At 43.0% G+C, this 19,353-nt stretch overlaps 1 protein-coding gene across 4 annotated transcripts in view; it reads left to right on the forward strand.

Moving 5' to 3' along the window:
- Window positions 1-1,116: 1,116 nt before the first annotated feature.
- mtfr2 (mitochondrial fission regulator 2) overlaps window positions 1,117-19,353 on the forward strand; it is a 95,526-nt gene continuing 77,289 nt past the window's right edge. Inside the window, exons 1-7 of one of the 4 annotated variants that reach the window (XM_055635945.1) lie at window positions 1,117-1,247; window positions 7,116-7,252; window positions 7,680-7,784; window positions 11,789-11,907; window positions 12,482-12,702; window positions 13,124-13,451; window positions 13,530-13,710. In XM_055635945.1, coding sequence (XP_055491920.1) covers window positions 7,190-7,252; window positions 7,680-7,784; window positions 11,789-11,907; window positions 12,482-12,702; window positions 13,124-13,451; window positions 13,530-13,710 — 1,017 coding nt within the window. In that variant the 5' untranslated portion in view covers window positions 1,117-1,247; window positions 7,116-7,189. Of the gene's footprint in view, window positions 1,271-2,179; window positions 2,222-2,739; window positions 2,976-7,115; window positions 7,253-7,679; window positions 7,785-11,788; window positions 11,908-12,481; window positions 12,703-13,123; window positions 13,452-13,529; window positions 13,711-19,353 lie in introns of those variants that run through there. The other 3 variants (XM_055635943.1, XM_055635944.1, XM_055635946.1) reach the window with 3 other exon arrangements.

The raw sequence follows: 19,353 nt of genomic DNA on the forward strand, positions 1-19,353 counted from the left end.
CTCCTCATGGGAACTAAACTGTTGGCCCCGAGTTGTCCCAGATCTCTCTTCCACTGGTCTCTCCAAACCCCCAGAGGCAGCGGGCTTTTCAACTGGATACAGGCAATGTTGTCAATGTACCAGTGCCACCCACCTGCTCCGGCCACTGAGTCTAAATACCCACCACCCATTTTGAAACAAGACGAGGGGGCGGAGTAGGCGGGGGATGTTGTTCCCATCATCAATGTTACTAAAACAGATGATGTGGCCTTTGTGCAGTACTATTAGTGGGATCTAGCTCACAGGCTGGGTCCACAAATGGGGGCAGTGGGTGGGGGTTGGAGAATGGGAGAAGGGGGGGAGAAGGGGACGGGAGGGGAGAGGGTTGTTCAGTCTACTCACTGAATCCATCCCTGTGAAAAGTTATAGAGACGTGATGGGATCTGGAAGCGGACAAATACATCTATAAATAAAACTGAATGACTTTTCATTTGCACAATTTATTTTATTGTATTAATTTTAATATATTAATGTTTAAAATCCATGCATTGAAGGAAGAATATTTTATAGCCCATCTGTGGTCCCTAACCCTAACCGGGCGTCACCCGCATGACAGCATACGTCAGCGTGTATGTCGTGCCACTCGACGGTTTTACGGGCGTCAGCCACTGACGCTCCGCAGTCGCCGAAAAGATTGCAAAGTGGGACAGGCCCGTTAGGCTCTTTAGCAGATTGTGATAGCAGCTTTGCCACTGATCCGGAGTCTGCGATGATTAGCTAGATTATATTCGTCCACATTTTGCGGACAGGACAATCCGCAGTGTAAAAAAAAAAGTAAAGTAGCAAAACATAGAAAACTAAAAAAAAATCGTTTTCCAGCATCTGCATTGGAATTATAACATGTTGCAAAGTCAGGCGGCGTGAAGGGGAGGGGGGGCGAGAGAGAGAGGGTTAACATTAAAAAAAAACCCCACACGGTGCTGGAGTGACTGAGCCGCCGGACAGCGTCTGTCGGGACCAAAGATCATCGAGCGGATCAAAGCTCTAGCATGTTTGGAGCTGATCTTTGGTCGGGACCACAGGCTGCGGACAGGCGGCGGGGCCCGGAGGCTCGCGCTTCCTGTTGCTGCGCAACGTATCCGCAACAACCCGTCTCCCCATTGGTCAGCTCCCGTATAGCTTCACCTGACCAATCGTGGGAGGCTTCATGGGAAGGTGCCGCCTTGTCGGTTACTGGCTGGAGATTTGAATTTCAGTCGGAGGAAGAGGCGAGAGTGGGCACAGAGTGGAGGTGAGAGTGGGCACAGAGTGGAGGTGAGAGTGGGCACAGAGTGGAGGTGACACAGAGTGGAGTGGAGAGTGGAGGTGAGAGTGGGCACAGAGTGGAGGTGAGAGTGGGCACAGAGTGGAGGTGAGAGTGGGCACAGAGTGGAGGTGAGAGTGGGCACAGAGTGGAGGTGAGAGTGGGCACAGAGTGGAGGTGAGAGTGGGCACAGAGTGGAGGTGAGGTGAGAGTGGGCACAGAGTGGAGGTGAGAGTGGGCACAGAGTGGAGGTGAGAGTGGGCACAGAGTGGAGGTGAGAGTGGGCACAGAGTGGAGGTGAGAGTGGGCACGGAGTGGAGGTGAGAGTGGGGACAGAGAGGAGGTGAGAGTGGGCACAGAGTGGAGGTGAGAGTGGGCACAGAGTGGAGGTGAGAGTGGGCACGGAGTGGAGGTGAGAGTGGGGCACGGAGTGGAGGTGAGAGGGGGCACGGAGTGGAGGTGAGAGGGGGCACGGAGTGGAGGTGAGAGTGGGCACGGAGTGGAGGTGAGAGCGGGCACAGAGCGGAGGTGAGAGTGGGCACGGAGCGGAGGTGAGAGTGGGCACAGAGTGGAGGTGAGAGTGGGCACAGAGTGGAGGTGAGAGTGGGCACAGAGTGGAGGTGGGGGAGGGCACAGAGTGGAGGTGAGAGTGGGCACAGAGTGGAGGTGAGAGTGGGCACAGAGTGGAGGTGAGAGTGGGCACAGAGTGGAGGTGAGAGTGGGCACAGAGTGGAGGTGAGAGTGGGCACAGAGTGGAGGTGAGAGGGGGCACAGAGTGGAGGTGAGAGTGGGCACAGAGTGGAGGTGAGAGTGGGCACAGAGTGGAGAGAGTGGGCACAGAGTGGAGGTGAGAGGGGGCAGAGGGTGGAGGTGAGAGTGGGCACAGAGTGGAGGTGAGAGGGGGCACAGAGTGGAGGTGAGAGTGGGCACAGAGTGGAGGTGAGAGTGGGCACAGAGTGGAGATGAGAGTGGGCACAGAGTGAAGGTGAGAGGGTGCAGAGAGTGGAGGTGAGAGAGGGCAATGAATGGAGATGTGAGTGCCGGTGGGGGGAGGTGAGGGAGGGGATGGGGCAGGTGTGGGGAAAGGTGGAAAGGAGATGAAATAGGATTGTTTTGTAATTGTTTAATGTTTTACGCGTCATTCCTAACTCACTGTATGTCATATTGTCACTTGTGGGCGGAGCACCAAGGCAAATTCCTTGTATGTGAATATATTTGGCCAATAAACTTATTCATTCATTAGAAAAGAGGTCTCGGGCAAACGAGAAACTCAACCCTGCCTGCCCGCCTGCTCCACTGTTCAGTGTTGCAATGCTGACCTGCCCCAAGGGCTCTCCTCTTCCACTCGTCGGCACAGAGGTAATTTTCTATGATTCATCTATGTTTGACCTCTAGCTCGCCAGGTGCTGATTTCTGCGCTTCGTTTTGCCCATTGGAGCCCTGGTTCTTACAATACGATAGAACTTTATCCCAGGAGTGGCAAGGATTGGGGATGTGTGAAGATTGTGGGGGAGGGGGTTCAGTCTACCCCACCCCACGACTGAAGGGGATGGAGTTGTACAGTTTGATAGCCCCAGGGAAGAAGGATCTCCTGTGGCATCCTGTCCTGCATCTTGGAGGAACCAGTTTGCTGTTGAAGGTGCTCCTCAGGTTGATCAGCGCATCATGGCGGTGGTGAACTGTATTGTCCAAGGTACTCTGCAATTTGAGGAGCATCCTTTCCTCCAAGCATCCCCTCCTTGCACCTCTATAGCACACCACAGAGCTGCCAAGTAGTATGGGTTTTCCCTATTTTGTACGGAAATGCAATAAGAATACGGATGTACGGATTTGCTTTGTAAAATACGGATTTTTTAAAAATCGGCCCGACTTCCTGTTTCATCTTGCTGCTTAGAAAATGCAAGGATATAAAAAGTCATACCGTAACTCTAAAAATTATAGCAGATTAAATCTGTTAGTATTTTAAATTTCAAGATCTGGATGGTTATTTTTGTAAGCTTTGATCTACTTGTCCCGCTACATGTTTAAACCGCTGTCAGTTTAGCGCGACAGCGCTATGGGTTCTAATTATAGCGTTACCAGTTGGAGCGCTATGGGCTTTACACATAGCACTATGGCCACAGCGTTATGCGTCACAGAGGGAAAAAAGGGAGAGAGAGAGAGGGAAAGATAGGAAGGAGGGAGGGAGAGGGAGGCTTCCAAAATGGCTTCTACATCATCTGGTGCTGAAAGCAGGAAGCAGCCGTTCAAACAGAAGTATACAAAGAGATGGCAATGAATGCACTGTTAAGTAAGGTGCGTAGAAGACATGTCAATTGGTAGCAAAGTTATGCATTCTTGTACTCTTACATGGGTAAGACCGCATATTTAAAAAAAAAAACACATTTTTTTCAGCAAAATGGCACTGCGTAAAAATACTGATATCCTCAGCAAAATACTGATTTTCAGGTTCGAGAATACTGAAATACTCTGACAACTTGGCACCTCTGACACCAGGACCTCCTGACCCTGCGCCATGTTTCACTCACCGGGGCTCCTATACCCAAATCACCTATCTATATCTTGTTGTAGCCAGTCCTCGCATTTTTTGTATCGTCAAGCTTGGACAACTTGCACTCTTTCCCCATCTCCAACACGTTGATCTTGAGTGCAAACAATTGAAGGCCAAGCTTTTTGATATGATAGGTTAATTTCTTCCTTGCTTATAGATTCCAAGTTCTTCCCAACAATGGATGTTAAGCTAATGTTTGGAACAGAATGGGTTATTTAGGGGCAGTCAACATGGCTTTGTATACAGCAAAGCAGCATGTCTTACTATCTTGATTACATTTTTTAAGGAGGTGATCGATGAGGGTGAGACCAAATATGTTGTCTACATGGATTTTAGTAAGGCATGTGATAAGGTTCCCCATGGTAGGCTGATCCAGAAGATTATGATGCACAGGATTAACTGCTGGGGATGTAAATTGTGAGGAAGTCTGTCAAAGTATATAGCGAAATATCGATCAGCTACAGAAATTGGTGAAGAAATGGCCACGTTTAGAATATTGCATGCTGCTCTGGTCGCCCTTTTACAACAAGGATGGGGAGGCTTTGGATAGGCCTGGATTAGGAGGTATTAGCCAAGGATTATAGAGCAGAGCAAGATAGACCACTCATCCGAAATCCAATGGGCTGACGTGTACTACTTAACGGAACGTCACGGCTGCCATTTGTTTATGCCAAACGCGACAACTTTGGTAGCGGGGGCGGACTCCACAGTTATACAATCTGCTCTTACATCAGGTCGCAGGGAGGACGTTTCCTCCACCCCTGAGTTGATCCAGGACTGATTCTCGGTCCCCCCTGTTACCAGATGAAGGCGGCTGGCGGGAGAGCCTCAAGCATCTGCCCGCGGTCTGCGCTCCTGAGGCAGCGGGCAATGCTTCTCTAGTATCTTTGGTGTAATCCGTTCCAAAGATCGATCCGCTCTATCATCTTTGGTGTAATCAGTGTTGTAGGGAACTGTTTTATATAGCATCGATCACTTCACATATTTAGTTAATATTATTGTAAATTGCAGCTCAATAAAATGGCGTCATGTCATGCCCATGTCATACTACGCTTTTTTCGCAGAGTGGCGCATCTTGCTCTGCTCTATAATCTTTGGTATTAGCTACAGGGAGTGATTGAATAGATGGATTGTTTTCTCTGAAATACTGGTGGTTGAGGGGAGACCTTGGAAGTATACAAAATTATGAAGGGAATTGATAGGGTGGACAGTAGCAATCTTTATCCCAAGATGGAAGTATCAAAGAATAGTGGGCGTAGCTTTAAGGTGAGAGTGGCAAAGTTTAAAGGAGATGTGCAGGGTAAGCTTCTTTACACAGAGGGTGGTGGGGGAGGCAGATATGATAGTGGCATTCAAGAGGCTTTTAGATGTGTACATGGATATGCAGGGAAAGGAAGGATATGGATTATGTTTGGTAAGATAAAAGTTTGACCTGGCCTCATGTTTGGCACATATTGGGGTCAAAGAGTCTGTTGTTGTGCTGTAAACTTCTATGTTCTATTTCTCTAAGACAGTTGGACGTTGGGCCTGGATATTGGAAAGGGGGTAGTGTGGGGACAAAATGGGTGGAGAGGGGAAACAAAGAAGTGAGAGGAGCTGGGAATGTGGGGATAGAAGGGTATGGACTATTAAACAATAAGAAATGGAACAGGGGTAGGCTTTTCAGCTTCTTGAGCCTAATCTGCCTTTCAATTGGATGATTATTAATCCAGCATTCCTCGTCCATCTTGCTGCCCCTTCCTCATATTGATTAGAAATCCATCTATCTCAACTTTTGGTGTACCCCCACAGCTTTCTGTGACGAGAGAAAAGTTTCCTAAACAACCGTTTCCTCACTCTGAGAACGTTCCCTTTGGGTCTAGACTGTCAGCGTTTATCTTCCTTAGATCCATAAATATCCCATGTGTTCAGTGAGATGTGGAAGGGGGCAGAAAGTGGTGGTGGATAGGTGGGAGAATGTTACGGTTGCCTGGGATGGAACGATTCAATATGAAGAGAGATTGATTGGTTTGGGTTGTTTTCTTTGGAGCAGAGGAAGTGAATCTGGGACCCGATTGAAGTATACAAAATTCAGGGATACACGGGTAGTAGGAAATAGAGTGGTTGAAATCTGGAATCAAGTCAAGTCAAGTCAAGTTTATTCGTCACATACACATACGAGATTTGCAGTGAAATGAAAAGTGGCAATGCTCGCGGACTTTGTGCAAAAAGACAAACAAACAAACAACCAAACAAACTATAAACACAATCATAAACACACACATATTCTTTTACATATTAAATATTGTGGGCGGAAGGAAAAACGTTCAGTAAAGTTAGTTCCTGATGAGATAGGAGTTTACAGTCCGAATGGCCTCTGGGAAGAAACTCCTTCTCAACCTCTCCGGATGACACTGTCATAAGGAATAGGAGTAGAATTAGGCCAATCGGCCTATCAAATCTCTGCCAGACTATAGAAAATAGTCTGAGGAGGTAGTAGAAGCAGAGACTTGCACAACATTCTAGAAGTATCTAGACAGGCACTTGAATTGCCAAGGCATGGAAGATTACATGCCAAAAGCAGTAAATTGAGATCAGCACAAATGAATGCTTGATGATCAGTATGGACATGGTTTTGCTGAGAATCCCATCTCTGTGCTCTAGGGCATAATGACGGGTGTGTGTGTGTGTGTGTGTGTGTATAAGAAGATTGGTGGGGTAAATGGGATGGCGATGCAGGTGAGGGAGAAGGGTGGTATTATTAAATGGTGGAGCGCATTCGAAGAACTGAACAGATTACGATTTATTTTACTCGTGTTTAATGATTGTCGCTAGTAGAATCAAACTTCAAGGAGAGACAATCACTTATTTTGGTATAAAATGGGTATAACTAATAAAAAGGAAATTTTGATTATCCTTTTTCTTACATTATGCATATTCTGTTATATAAATGTGAACGTTGAAATGAATTGCAGATTCTCAATGTGTTTGAACATCTGGAAAAATATTGATGTGAAGTGTTCTCAGTTACAATTTAATAACATTTGGAAGTGCATTGTTATAAAGTGGTGATTTTATTTGCTTATGGATTGTTCTTGCATCTGCAAGTCTCAATAAATTTTGCGTGATTTGTCCAGAGGTTTTGTCATGCCTTAAATCTCCTTTGTTAAGTAAAGCAATATTGGGAGTAAATTCTTCTAGACATTAGTTTGAGATATTGCACCATGGGGGGACTAATGCCATGGATGATGTCTTGCTTTTTAATTACGCCGTAAATTTTTATTTATAAATTGTTTTCTTCAGTTTTAGAGAGATTTCTCCTGAATTAGTTCTTCTGATTCAATGGAAACAGAGTGGCGAATGCTTTAAATCATCTCATGTCTCATCTCGTAAATTTTATATGTGAAGTTCTTGAGTACTTTGGAATATCTTCTGACGTAGTAAGTTGTAATTCTTGACTCTTCATTAGATGTTAGTTTGTCACACATTTTAAAATAGTTATCATTACTTTTGTTGTTCTTATGTATTACACAGTTTCCCACTCAAATGTATACCTAAAATTCAGTTCCTTTTGCACACCAGCAATCTCTGAAATGTTGTTAAATATAAATGAAAGGAATAGATGCTGATGCTAAGGCACTAAAATACAACTAACTTGGGTCTGAATGTATATTAGTTTGTATAGCCCAGTTTGAAGTCTATCATTAAGATGTCATCATTTTAGAAGGTAATTTTTGGAACGGTAAAAGAAAATAGTCTTTAGATAAAGCAGAAGCTCCTTGTGTTTAAAATTTGGAATACTATTGTATGACTGTTAAAACAAAATGAAAACAATGAAGCATCCTAACATTTATCATTTCTAAACAGCTCAAATCACTATGGCAGAGCAAACCATATGGCCAGTCTCGTAGCATTGTACGAAGGATAGGTTCAAGTCTTCCATTAAATTGTTGGCCCAAGGTCCGCTTTCAGGTCAGAAATTATGGTATCTGGAAACAAAGTTGTTTATATTGATATTTTTTGCAGTATATTTCACTTTTAATTTTACAGGTATTTTTTTTCCCCAACCTTGTGATCAATTCAAATATTGATAGACATGCCAAATTTTAATCTTCTAGTTTTACAATTATTTTAAAACTTTTCAGTTGTTTATATTGTGGATTGTGAATCATATAATTTTCACTGCTTAGAACGAGCTATTCAGTTCTCTAAATACATATATGTTTTGTGTTAAGAAATCCAATACCGTTACCTTGCTCGTTTCATATTTTCTTGGGGAGAGTAGTTTGGGAGCAGAGGTCCACATCTGTCGTGTGAGTCGTTTCAAGGCCAGCTGATCAGTTTTGAAGTTTGCCGTTGAGAAAGAGAAACAAGGCTGGCATGCTTTAGGAGCTTTGGATGATGAGGAATGTTGTACATTTAGTCAAAAAGAGAAAGGTTTAGGTTTATTATTGTCGCGTGTACAGTGAAAAGCTTTGTTTTGTATGCTACGCAAACAGATCGGATAATGCTATTCATGGTGTCAAATTCAAGTACAATAGATATAGCTAAGGGGAAGATATAGTTCTCGGCATTGTAGTACATCAGTTTCACGGACTGCAAGAGTTAATAGTCAAATCTAATAGGGTTCACAAAATTGAGTCGTTGTAATCGTTCTGGTTACTAATATAAGATGGAAACTTACTATAAAGAACGCATGGTCTAGTAGAAAAAAGAATGGCTCGGTGCCAAGTCTGAATGACTGCAAATTATATGGAACACAATATGGAGGAAAGGTTGTTTTTTTAATAAAGGCATTAGGATGGAAACTTGCGTAATAACATGTGCTTCTTTCAAGGCCATAAAGAAGGCAAGATTGAAATATAGCTGATGCTGCAGAGATAAGCAATAACTTGTTATTGCATGAGCTTGATTTGGACCCCACTTTTCCTATATTCTGAAAGGCTATAGAATCTTTCAGTCATGCCATGCCATATTCAGACTTGGTAGGAGTGTTTTACTGATAAGGAAAATGTATAATTGTACTGACGTACCTTTGTTCTGAGAATGGAGCCCGGGGACAGACTGAGCAACGTTTGTGCTCTTTGTAATTCCCGCTACTCCCGTCTGACGAATCGATTAATGATTGGCTTGGTTTACCTTTAACCAGTTTGTTGTTGTCCGCTTTTAAGAAAGGAACTTTGACAGACAGAGTCTAATACCTGCAATGAGTGGTGAATCAGACAGCACCGGAAGGACGATTCCGACATTTGATAACAGAGGGGAATGAGCTGTTTCTGAGTCTTGTGATGCGTGCTTTCAAGCATATGTAAGGTTTAGAAAATTGAAATCAGACAGGTCCCTAAAGGAATATAAAGAAATCAGGAAAAAATAAAATAAAAAACAAGGAATCGGAAAGGCTAAAAAGGGGCCATGAAATATCCTTGGTGGAGATGATCCAAAATGTATGAAAATCCAAAGGCTTTTTATACATATATTAAAAACGAGAGGTTGGCACTGGAGGCAGAGGAACCAAATGAGTTATTTTGCTTTGGTATTCACCAAGAAGAGCGCCTGGAATAGTGGGATACACAAATATTCTAGCGCATGCTGGTATCGACGAGAAGGATTTTCTGGATATCTTGAAGAATATAAAGCTGGAAAAGTCCCAGAGTCCCAGGGCCTGATTGGATCTGTTCCATGTTATTGAGAGAGGAAAGAGAAGAAATTGTTGGGGCCTTGATGGAGATCTTTGTATCCTCTAATCAGGTGGTGAGTGCCTAAAGGATTGGAGGGTGGCAAATGTTGTTTCTTTGTTTAAGAAAGGGAGAAGGGATAATCCAGCAAATCACAGGCTGGTCAGCCTTGTATCAGTGCCAGGGAGCGATTGGAGAGGATTTACTTGCATTTGGAAAACATGGAGGGGGGGTGGAGGGCTTATTAGTGATAGCAGAATTAGGCCATTCGGCCTATCAAGTCTACTCTGCTGATCGATCTCACCCTCCTAACCCAATTCTCCTGCCTTCTCCCCATAACCCTTGACACCTAAATCAGTATGGCTTTGTGCAAGGTTGATCATGTTTTATGAACTGGATTGAATTTTTTGAGGAGGTAACTAAGATGATTGATGTGAGAAGGGTAGTGGAAATTATATACATGAACTTTGGTAAGGCATTTGACATAATTCCTTAAGGAAGGCCTATCCAAAAGATTAAGACATGATGACTTTTCGCCCATGTTTTTGTGTATTTTTGCTCTACCTACCTTAATTAATCACCTTTTTTGTAATTTCCTAAAGAAATTTGATTGCCATACTCCTCACAAAGCCATGCTGACTGTCCTTAATTAGCCTATAACTTCCAAATAAGAGTAAAAGCTACCCCTAAGAATCCTCTCCAGTAGCATCCCTACCACGGATGTGAGGCTCACTGGCCAATAATTTTCTGGTTTATCCCTATAAATAAATAAAGGAACAACTTTGGTCACTCTCCAGTCCTCAAGGACCTATTTTCTGTTGTGCTGCTGGCAAAACTTCTACAAGTGCACAGTAGAGAGCATGCTGACCGGTTGCATCATGGCTTGGTACGGCTACTTGAGCGCCCAGGAGCAGAAAAGGCTGCAAAAATTTGTAAACACTGCCCAGTCCATCGGCTCTGTTCTCCCTATCTCAGCGCAGAGGGGGAAGAGGAGGGAAGAGACTGCAGACCTAAGACTTTTGCCTCCATCACAGTGAGGAGATGCAGGGTGGACTCACTGTGGTGGATGTTAATATGTGTTTATTGTTGTTTTTATTGTATTATATGTATGACAGCTGCAATTTTGTTCAGACTTCGGTCTGAATGACAATAAAGGCTATCTAATCTAATCATCGAGGGGATCTATCGCAGGCGCTGCCTCAAAAAGGCTGCCAGCATCATCAAGGACCCACACCATCCTGGCTACACACTCATCTCTTTGCTGTCATCAGGTAGAAGGTACAGGAGCCTGAAATCTGCAACATCCAGGTTCAGGAATAGCTGCTTCCCCACAGCCATCAGACTATTAAATACAACTTCAAACAAACTATGAACTATAACAGCCTATTGCACTTTATCTGTGTATTTATTTATGTGTTTGTGTGTGTATGTATATATATATATATATTCTATGGTATATGGTCACACTGATCTAATCTGGATTTATGCCTAAAATATTCTGTCGTGCTGCAGCAAGCAAGAATTTCATTGTCCTATCTGGGACGCATGGCAATAAACTCTCTTGACTTGACATGACTTGACGACCTCACCTGTGGTTAGGGAGGACACATAGATCTTTGTCAAGGCCTGTTATAGTGAGGGATGTAAAAGAGGTAGGAGAGCATTACAAATCATGGAAAACATCACACTCGGTCAGGATATACCAGAGGACTCACCAACTAAGCCATAGGGGTAGTGTTCAGAGATTTAGTAAAATGCCATCACTATAATGGGGTTAAACTATAGGTCACTCAACAGGCAGGGAAGATAGAGGAACAAATATAGATCATAGAATAGCGAACCAAAGTTTCTTCCACTTCTGAATTTGGCATGGTGATTAAAGATCTTAAAATACCCTGTTGATGATGATATTTTATTATCACATGTACTTGGGACAGTGAAATTCATTGTTTTGCTTACAATATACAAAGCAAGCAAAGAGCCGGCTGCAAAGTTGCATAAGTATTTAATTTCTTCCCGATGGTCCTAATTTATTCTCGCCGCACCACACCCCCACGCCGTTTTTAACAAATTACACACGAAAGTGTGAAAACGTTAAACACACAGATCAACGGGTAGTAGGCATTTGTCAATCAATCTCTCATTTTAAATATTTTTGTCAAATCTCTGAAATTTAGTTCCGGTTGGTGTTTTGTTAATTGTCCAGTGACATTTTTGTTAGAATTGTTTCTCTAATTCCCATTGTACATTTGTTTATAAAGGTTTGCATAGAATTATACATTTAACTTGGCCTTTTTGTAGGTTTTAGAAGGACTAAGTATAGCTCACTTGAATAGCTACACCTCTAAACCTATGGTTCCATCGTTGGCCGATGTAGCATGGATCGCTGATGATGATGATGACGTTTTAACTAGATTTAGGTAAGTATGTGTACTGCAGCTTTAGAATTATAAGGACATTAGCACATCACAGATTTTTTTCCTATTATTTTCATTATAGATAATAATCCAATAATTGAGGTGTAAACCAATAATTGGAAATGTATATTTGTCATTTGTTTCCACTTATTTTACCTGTAGATTCTTTATAATAGACAATTCAAAAATAATTCTGCTATTAAGAAACATGGTTTGAATTTAAAGTTATTCTGAAATAAACTATACTGACAAAAATTGTCCAATTATATGCTGATAACATTCTGATGTACATTTCAAAGATTGTCATATATCCCAAAATGGGATATATCCCAAAATGGAGCAATGGAATTCTTGCAGCAGCACAACATATGTAAACATAGTATTCTGTAAACACATTTCATGTAATAACTCTGTAAATATTTAGTAAATAGTCAAAGATTGCAAAAATTATCATCAAGCTAATAACTTGAATACTATGGATTAGGGTAACAGTTAATTTTCAAACATTAACATACTGAAAATCAGTTTTAGCATGAATTAATAATGAGAATGAATTGTTTGCTTTGTCTCACCCTAGGAATGAATGGCATCCTGCCAAAGCACAATGTAAGATCAGTTCTCATCACAAGTCGACAACTTCTGTAAATCATTTAAAAAAAGAGAGTAATGCTTGGAACCAAGGTGTATCAAATGAAAATGCCTTAAATAAGATTGCTCAACTTGAAGATGAATTATCATCCCTGAAGTCGCAAATGGCCATGATTATTTCAAAACAGGATCAAAGACCAGGTGCTGCTTGTAAGTTATGTGGATGATTACGTATTTGTTGGCAAGTACACAAAAGATATTTAGGGATAACTAAAAGATTACAAGAGGTAAAAAAAAGTGTGCAGGATTGGATTTTGTACGGTAGCATAATTGATGTGATTTTTTCCCCCTTACATTTGTAATGGTTTAAATCTGCAGGATATTTTCAAGAATGTTGCTTTGATCACTGAACCTTGAATACTATGATCAGTTCTGGCTACTGAAACATGAGAAATACTCAACGAATCTTTAATCTGTTAAAGTACCATTGAAACAACTACTAGAAAAGAGTCACCAGTCTAATCCAAGCATTGGCTTTTGCACTTCAAACGGAAACCATTAAAAAAAAAAACACATTATGACGTATATTGAATAATTTACTGCTTTTTGAATAGATTTTTTCTGCTCTTAGGTTCATCTCGATTGGAATCAAATGGTTTTGCCATTCCTGGTACTCCTACCTTCATTCCTCTTTCAAGATCAGCATCAACACCACTTGGTGCTTTGAAACATCCTTCAATGACTACTACTGAACCAAAGATGTTGCCGCCGCTGCCGCCTCCACCACCACTACCGAATGTTGTAGCAACTAAAGATCTCAATCGAAAATGCCAAGCTTCGAAGATAAATTCTAGTCATGTGACCATCAAAGCAAAGCTAATTGAAAAACCCTCAAAGTCCTTCAACATGATGGATGTATTGCAGGACATGCAGAAGATCAAATTAAGAATAGTAGAAAGGTATTTATTTTGTAATTTAAGGAACTGGAACATTTCAGAGATTTGGCATATATTAAAAACTTGTTCTTGTTTTTACAGGTCACCAGGAGGGACACCTATAAGGGAAAAACCAGCAAATAAAGCACACATATCTGATCCAGCAGCACTTATTGCTGATGCCTTAAAACGCAAGTTTGAACACACATACCTTAACGATTCTTCTGATAAAGAAAACGAGTCCTCTGAATTCTCTCCGCTATCGAGTCCAGAGACTTCAAAGGTAAGTTGATTCATATAAACCATTTAAGCTTAAAAATACTCAACAGATTAAGCAGCATTTGCTAATAGCATTCACAGATACTGCACATCTTGTTCAATGTTTCCTGTATTTTCTGGTTGTTAGATTTCCAGCATCTGAATTTATTATTGTAGAAGTTCTTTAACAAGGCTTTAAAGTTTTGTGTCATTATTTGTAACTAAATGCATGCTAAAAAAGGAAAGTTGAACAGTTTACCAAATTATTTATTATTTCAAAACATTGTGTTAACCTTATTAGAAGTTCTTTGATAGCAACGCAAATTGTGAAATATGGTCATCTTGCTTGTGACCTTTGGCTAAATTATATGTTTGGTTTGTGGCCCTATATTAGTCAGAAAGATTAGCTTCCATATGCATCAATGGCGTCTGAAAAGATTGGCCAAAACAAGTAGTTTCGCTGTTCTGTTGTCTGAAAAATGTACTCGCTTCACTCTTGAAAATAATTTATAAACTGCCTTGTTTTCTATATTTTTAGATATATTTTCTGCTTGACTAACATTTTTTTTGTTGTATTTTGTGAAATTCCCAAAGCTGAGGAAATATGACTGTCCACTAAAATGGGCATGTTCTTCCTATCTGCTCATACTGCAGCTGTTATAATTTGTGGTAATATTTAGGAGGTTTATATTTCATTTTTGATTTTTGTATCTGCTTGGGAATTCTGCAATACAGGTGCACAACCTTTTATCCGAAAGCCTTGGGACCAGACACTTTTCGTAATTCAGAATTTGTCGGTCTTGGGAATGGAAATTTTTTAGCGTAGACTTTAATGGCTGGCTCAGTGGTAGAGTGTTCGGCTCGTATCCGCAAGGTCGCGAGTTTGCGCCTTGATCCAGGCAGTTACTCGGTCGCGAGTTTGAGTCTTCAATGTCGTTTTTTCTTGCAGAATAAATGTTTGTATGAAATGCAGTGTAGGAGAGGTGTACTGACTGTGTGGGCAGAACTTTGGAAGTGATTGCCCACCAGTCTAAAAAGCCGCTGTGTCTCCCTGTCCCTGGGATAGCAGGGGGCGATCAAACAGCACAATACCCCCCTCCCCCTCCAACTCCAGAGGAATCCGCTCCCCGATGGGCCGCTACGGCGACAAGTGGCAGTTTTCCCACAGCCCGAGCTGCGCCACCCCAAGAACGAGACGTACCTTGCACACCATCCGCTTCTGCCCCTACGTGTTCCTCTGGAGTTGGAGCGGGGCTGGGCTGGAGTTGCTGCTGGCTGTGGGTCTCTGGGATCTCCGTGCTTGCAGTGGGCCTGGGGGTCGCTGTCCCGTTGGTCCTGACGTCTCCGGCCACCCCCCTGGACTGGAGGCTGAGACTGGGAACTGTACCGCCCTTGCCCCCTCCCTCTGCAACTGCAAACAACCCCACTCTCCTGCAAGGGCGGTACAGTTCCCGGAGGATAGCAGGTGGCTGGAGACGTCAGGACCAACAGGAACCCGCTCCCCGATGGGCCCCTACGACGCCCCGAGCTGCGCCCCGTCATCCGCAACCCAGGTTCCTCTGTAGTTGGAGCGGGGCTGGGCTGCTGTTGGCTGTGGGTCTCTGGGTTCTCCGTGCTTGCGGTGGGCCTGGTGGTCGACGTCCAATTGGTCCTGACGTCTCCGGTGACTGCACTGACCTGCTGGCAGCCATCGCCGACTTGAAGACAGTGCAAAGCCCCCGCGCCGGTGCAATGAGCGGGGAGCTGGAGAGGGGAGGGAAGGGGTCACACACATGGCCGGGGAGCAGAGGGGTGTAGGTGGGGTGAAACTGAAGGGAGCGACAATCTGCTGCTGCCTACACTGTGTATCGTGTCTACCGTGGGAACTTTTTAACTTAGCGGGCAGGTAGCAGCACATTGTCAATTATTAACCCTCCCGCGCAATATACCCTCACCTTCTATTTTATGGATGGGGATTTAGTTCCCCTTTCTTCCAGGACCGACCGGAGGTTCCGCTGTCACCTCTGCGGGCCGCCCTCGGTGAACGTCCTGTCTCCCTGTCCCTGGAATAGTAGGGGGCGATCAAACAGCACAATACCCCCCTCCCCCTCCAACTCCAGAGGAATCCGCTCCCCGATGGGCCGCTATGGCGACAAGTGGCAATTCGCCCACAGCCCGAGCTGCGCCACCCCAAGAACAAGACGTTATTCTTGCACACCATCAGCTTCTGCCCATACGGGGAGCGTGTTCTTCTGGAGTTGGAACGGGGCTGGGCTGGAGTTGCTGATCTGGGATCTCCGTGCTTGCAGTGGGCCTGGGGGTCGGTGTTCCATTGGTCCTGACGTCTCCGGTGACTGGCACTGTGCTGCTAGCATCGCGACGTGAAGACAGTACAAAGCCCCCGCGCCGGTGCAATGAGCGGGGAGCTGGAGAGGGGAGGGAAGGGGTCACACACATGGCTGGGAAGCAGAGGGGTGTAGGTGGGGTGAAACTGAAGAGAGCGACAATCTACTGCTGCCTGCACGCTGTTAAAAAGTTCCCACGCAAGACTCACGATACACTGTGTATCGTGAGTCTACCGTGGGAACTTTTTAACTCAGCTGGCAGGTAGCAGCATATTGTCAATTATTAACCCTCCCGCGCAATATACCCTCCTCTTCTATTTTATGAATGGGGATTTAGTTCCCCTTTCTTCGAGGACCGACCGGAGGTTCCGCTGTCACCTCTGCGGGCCGCACTCGGTGAACGTTTTCAAGGACCTTTTTTCAAGGACCGAAAAAATGTCGCTATTCGGAGGTTTTCGTTATTTGGATCGTCGGATAAAAGGTTGTGCACCTGTAGTATCAAAAAGAGGGCAATTTCCAGATGTATGCTGATAATAACTCAATAATCCTTGTCATTGCTACTTTTGACTATTCCAATGTCTGATACCCAGTACTTGATAGCAAAAAAAAATCTTCCAACCACACATTATGAAGATCAAGGTTCAAGAATATTCTATTGTCATATGTACTGGAACAATAGCATAACAGCAGCAGCATAAAAAGCCCAGAAACACTATGCACGGAGCTAATATACAACAAACAAGATGTTCAATAAATTAATAACCACAATACTCATACAAAGACATCCAAAGTCCTTAGTGCAACCAAAGACAGGCCATAGTTCATAGTTGAGGTTAATGTTCTGTAGTTTTCGAGGGCCAGGTGATTGTTGGGAAGAACCTGGTGTTCACGTTTTTACTGATGGTAGGATTGAAATGAGAGCATGGCCAGCATGATGTGGGTGGGCTGGGCAGTGCCCACCACTTTCTGCAATCTCTGTTGTACCCGGGCATTCGAGTTGTCGAACCATACTGATGCGACCAGTCCATACGCTCTCTCTACTTTTAGGGTTGGGTTTTATTATTGAGGTACCATGAAAAGCTTTGTTTTGCATGCTATCCAATCAGATAATGTTATATTTAATTACAATTAAGTCAAACTCAAGAACAATGAATACAACAAAGGGGAAGATAAAGAGTGCAGAATATATTTCTCAGCGTTGTAGCGCATCAGTAACAGACAAAGCTCAATGCTTGCGCTTTCAAACTTCTTTCTCTTCTGCCCAACAAGAGTGAGGATGAGGAATGACCAATGTGGAACAAGTCTATGTTGCCTGCTTTTCCACGGCAATGTGAAGTGTAGATGGAGGCAATGGTGGCAGTCTGGTCTGTGTGATGCACAGGAGTAGACTTATGATTCGTTGCAATTTCCTGCAGACTTGGGCAGAGTTGTTCCCAAAGCAAGCGGAGGTGCAACCCGACAGTATGCTTTCTATTGTGCGCTTGTAGTAGTTAGTAAAATCATTGGAGATATGCCGAATTTCCTCAGTCCTAAAGAAGTACAGGCAGACTGATCACGACAGATTGTTCGTAATAGTAACGTCAAAAATGTTCTCAACCATTTCTATTTCGCACTATTTCACACCAATGATGCTGACTTGGGCATGTTCTCCATCATGCTTTCTGAAATTGATAACTAGCTTTTTTGGATTCGTCAAGGGAGAGGTTGTCCTGGTATTGTGTTATATTTGTGTTATTAAGTTCTCTATCTCCTTCCTGTATTCTGTCTCGTCATTGTATGGACTGTTGTTTTACCATTCACTTTTCCTTGCTTTTATTCACAAATTAAGGTGAATCCTCAAATTTCAACGGACGTTAAAGTGTAATACAATTAATTAGATGGCATGTTGAACTTTGCAAAATTCAGACTAGCTAGATTATTCTCACATACAATCTACACTTATTGAAATAAATGATTTTAACGAAGCAGTGGGGAAACTGATTACAATTTTGTAAAATTAAATTTATCAAAATTTACGAATAATTGTTATTTATCTTTCTCCCATCCAGTTTGGGCAACATATTCCAAAACATGACAACCGAAATATTTTGAAGACTGGTAAATTAATCCAACCAGGAAATGTAAAAGTTGGTAAACATTGCTAATCAGTGAAAAGAAATGGGTAACACTGAAGGTGGTGCTTTGTAAAATAGATGAAAGTAATAGGAGCAATGCTTGTTAATCATTATTCCTATGTAAGTCATTCACTGAGGATAACCTGCTGTTAGTTAAGAAGACTAGCACAAGGTATTGTAAATTATACATATGAACTTAGCTAGAATTCATGAAATCTCATTTTTTAAGAAATTATTTTTCTTTCAAAGTGACCTTTTAAGTATATTCAGCTAATGCCGTGCCAGCAATCAATAATCTTTTTGATTTGTGTCTCTTATCTTTGGATTGTGCTTGTAAATTTTGTAAAGATTGGAGAATGAGTCTTCAGCAGTGTTCAGAGTGAAACAAGATCATGTCATGTAAATGTATGATTCAACAATTAAACTGTGTGAAAAATGCACTTACTTGCATTCATTTTTACAAATGTATTAAATGTAAAAGTTACCCCCCTCCCCTCTCACACACACACACACACACACACACACACACACACACACACACACTACACAAATTGAACCTTTGATTTACTTTAAACATTTTGCTTTGTATCAGGTGCATTTTTTGGTTGTGTGCAAATTGGTTTATTTCAGTAAATCTTATTTTCTTGGGAATCTGTTGGATGATGTGTTTTCAATTTCAATTTTTATTTAAAGGGGCAAAATAGTTCACTTTGATGGTTCATTTAAAAAAAAGACATGTAAAATGTATTTGTTAAGATACATTTAGATTGACTTGCAATAAAAGGAAGAGATGCGGGGGGGTGTGTGGGGGCGGTGAGGGAGAGAGCTCGGAGAAAATACGGGGGTATCAGGGGGGAGGGGGGCAGGAGCCAGCAAGGGGGACCAGAGGGGAAGCGGTTGGAGCGGACTCACAGTGGTCGCCGGAACACTGGTTGCTGGTCGTTCTCCTCCGCCGAGAGCAGATTCTCAGCTTTCCGTTTGGTGACATTTCCCGTGCCGTGCGGGCCGTTTCCAGTCCCTCCGAAAATTTTGTCCGGTTGGAAACTTCCGCTGACCATCCGCCGCTTCAGACGCGATGGCACAGGAAGGGGCGTACTGTCCCGCGTAGTGAAAGGAGAAAAGTCCAATCCACGCAGCACTGAACTGCAGGAGAGATCGATCTGCGCATGCGCAGTTTTTAAGATTTTTAAACCCTGCTAAAGTTTGCATTAGACCACCGATCGGACCGAA

This window comes from Leucoraja erinacea, chromosome 5 (genome assembly GCF_028641065.1).
Source record: "Leucoraja erinacea ecotype New England chromosome 5, Leri_hhj_1, whole genome shotgun sequence".
In the NCBI taxonomy this organism is placed as follows: domain Eukaryota; kingdom Metazoa; phylum Chordata; class Chondrichthyes; order Rajiformes; family Rajidae; genus Leucoraja; species Leucoraja erinaceus.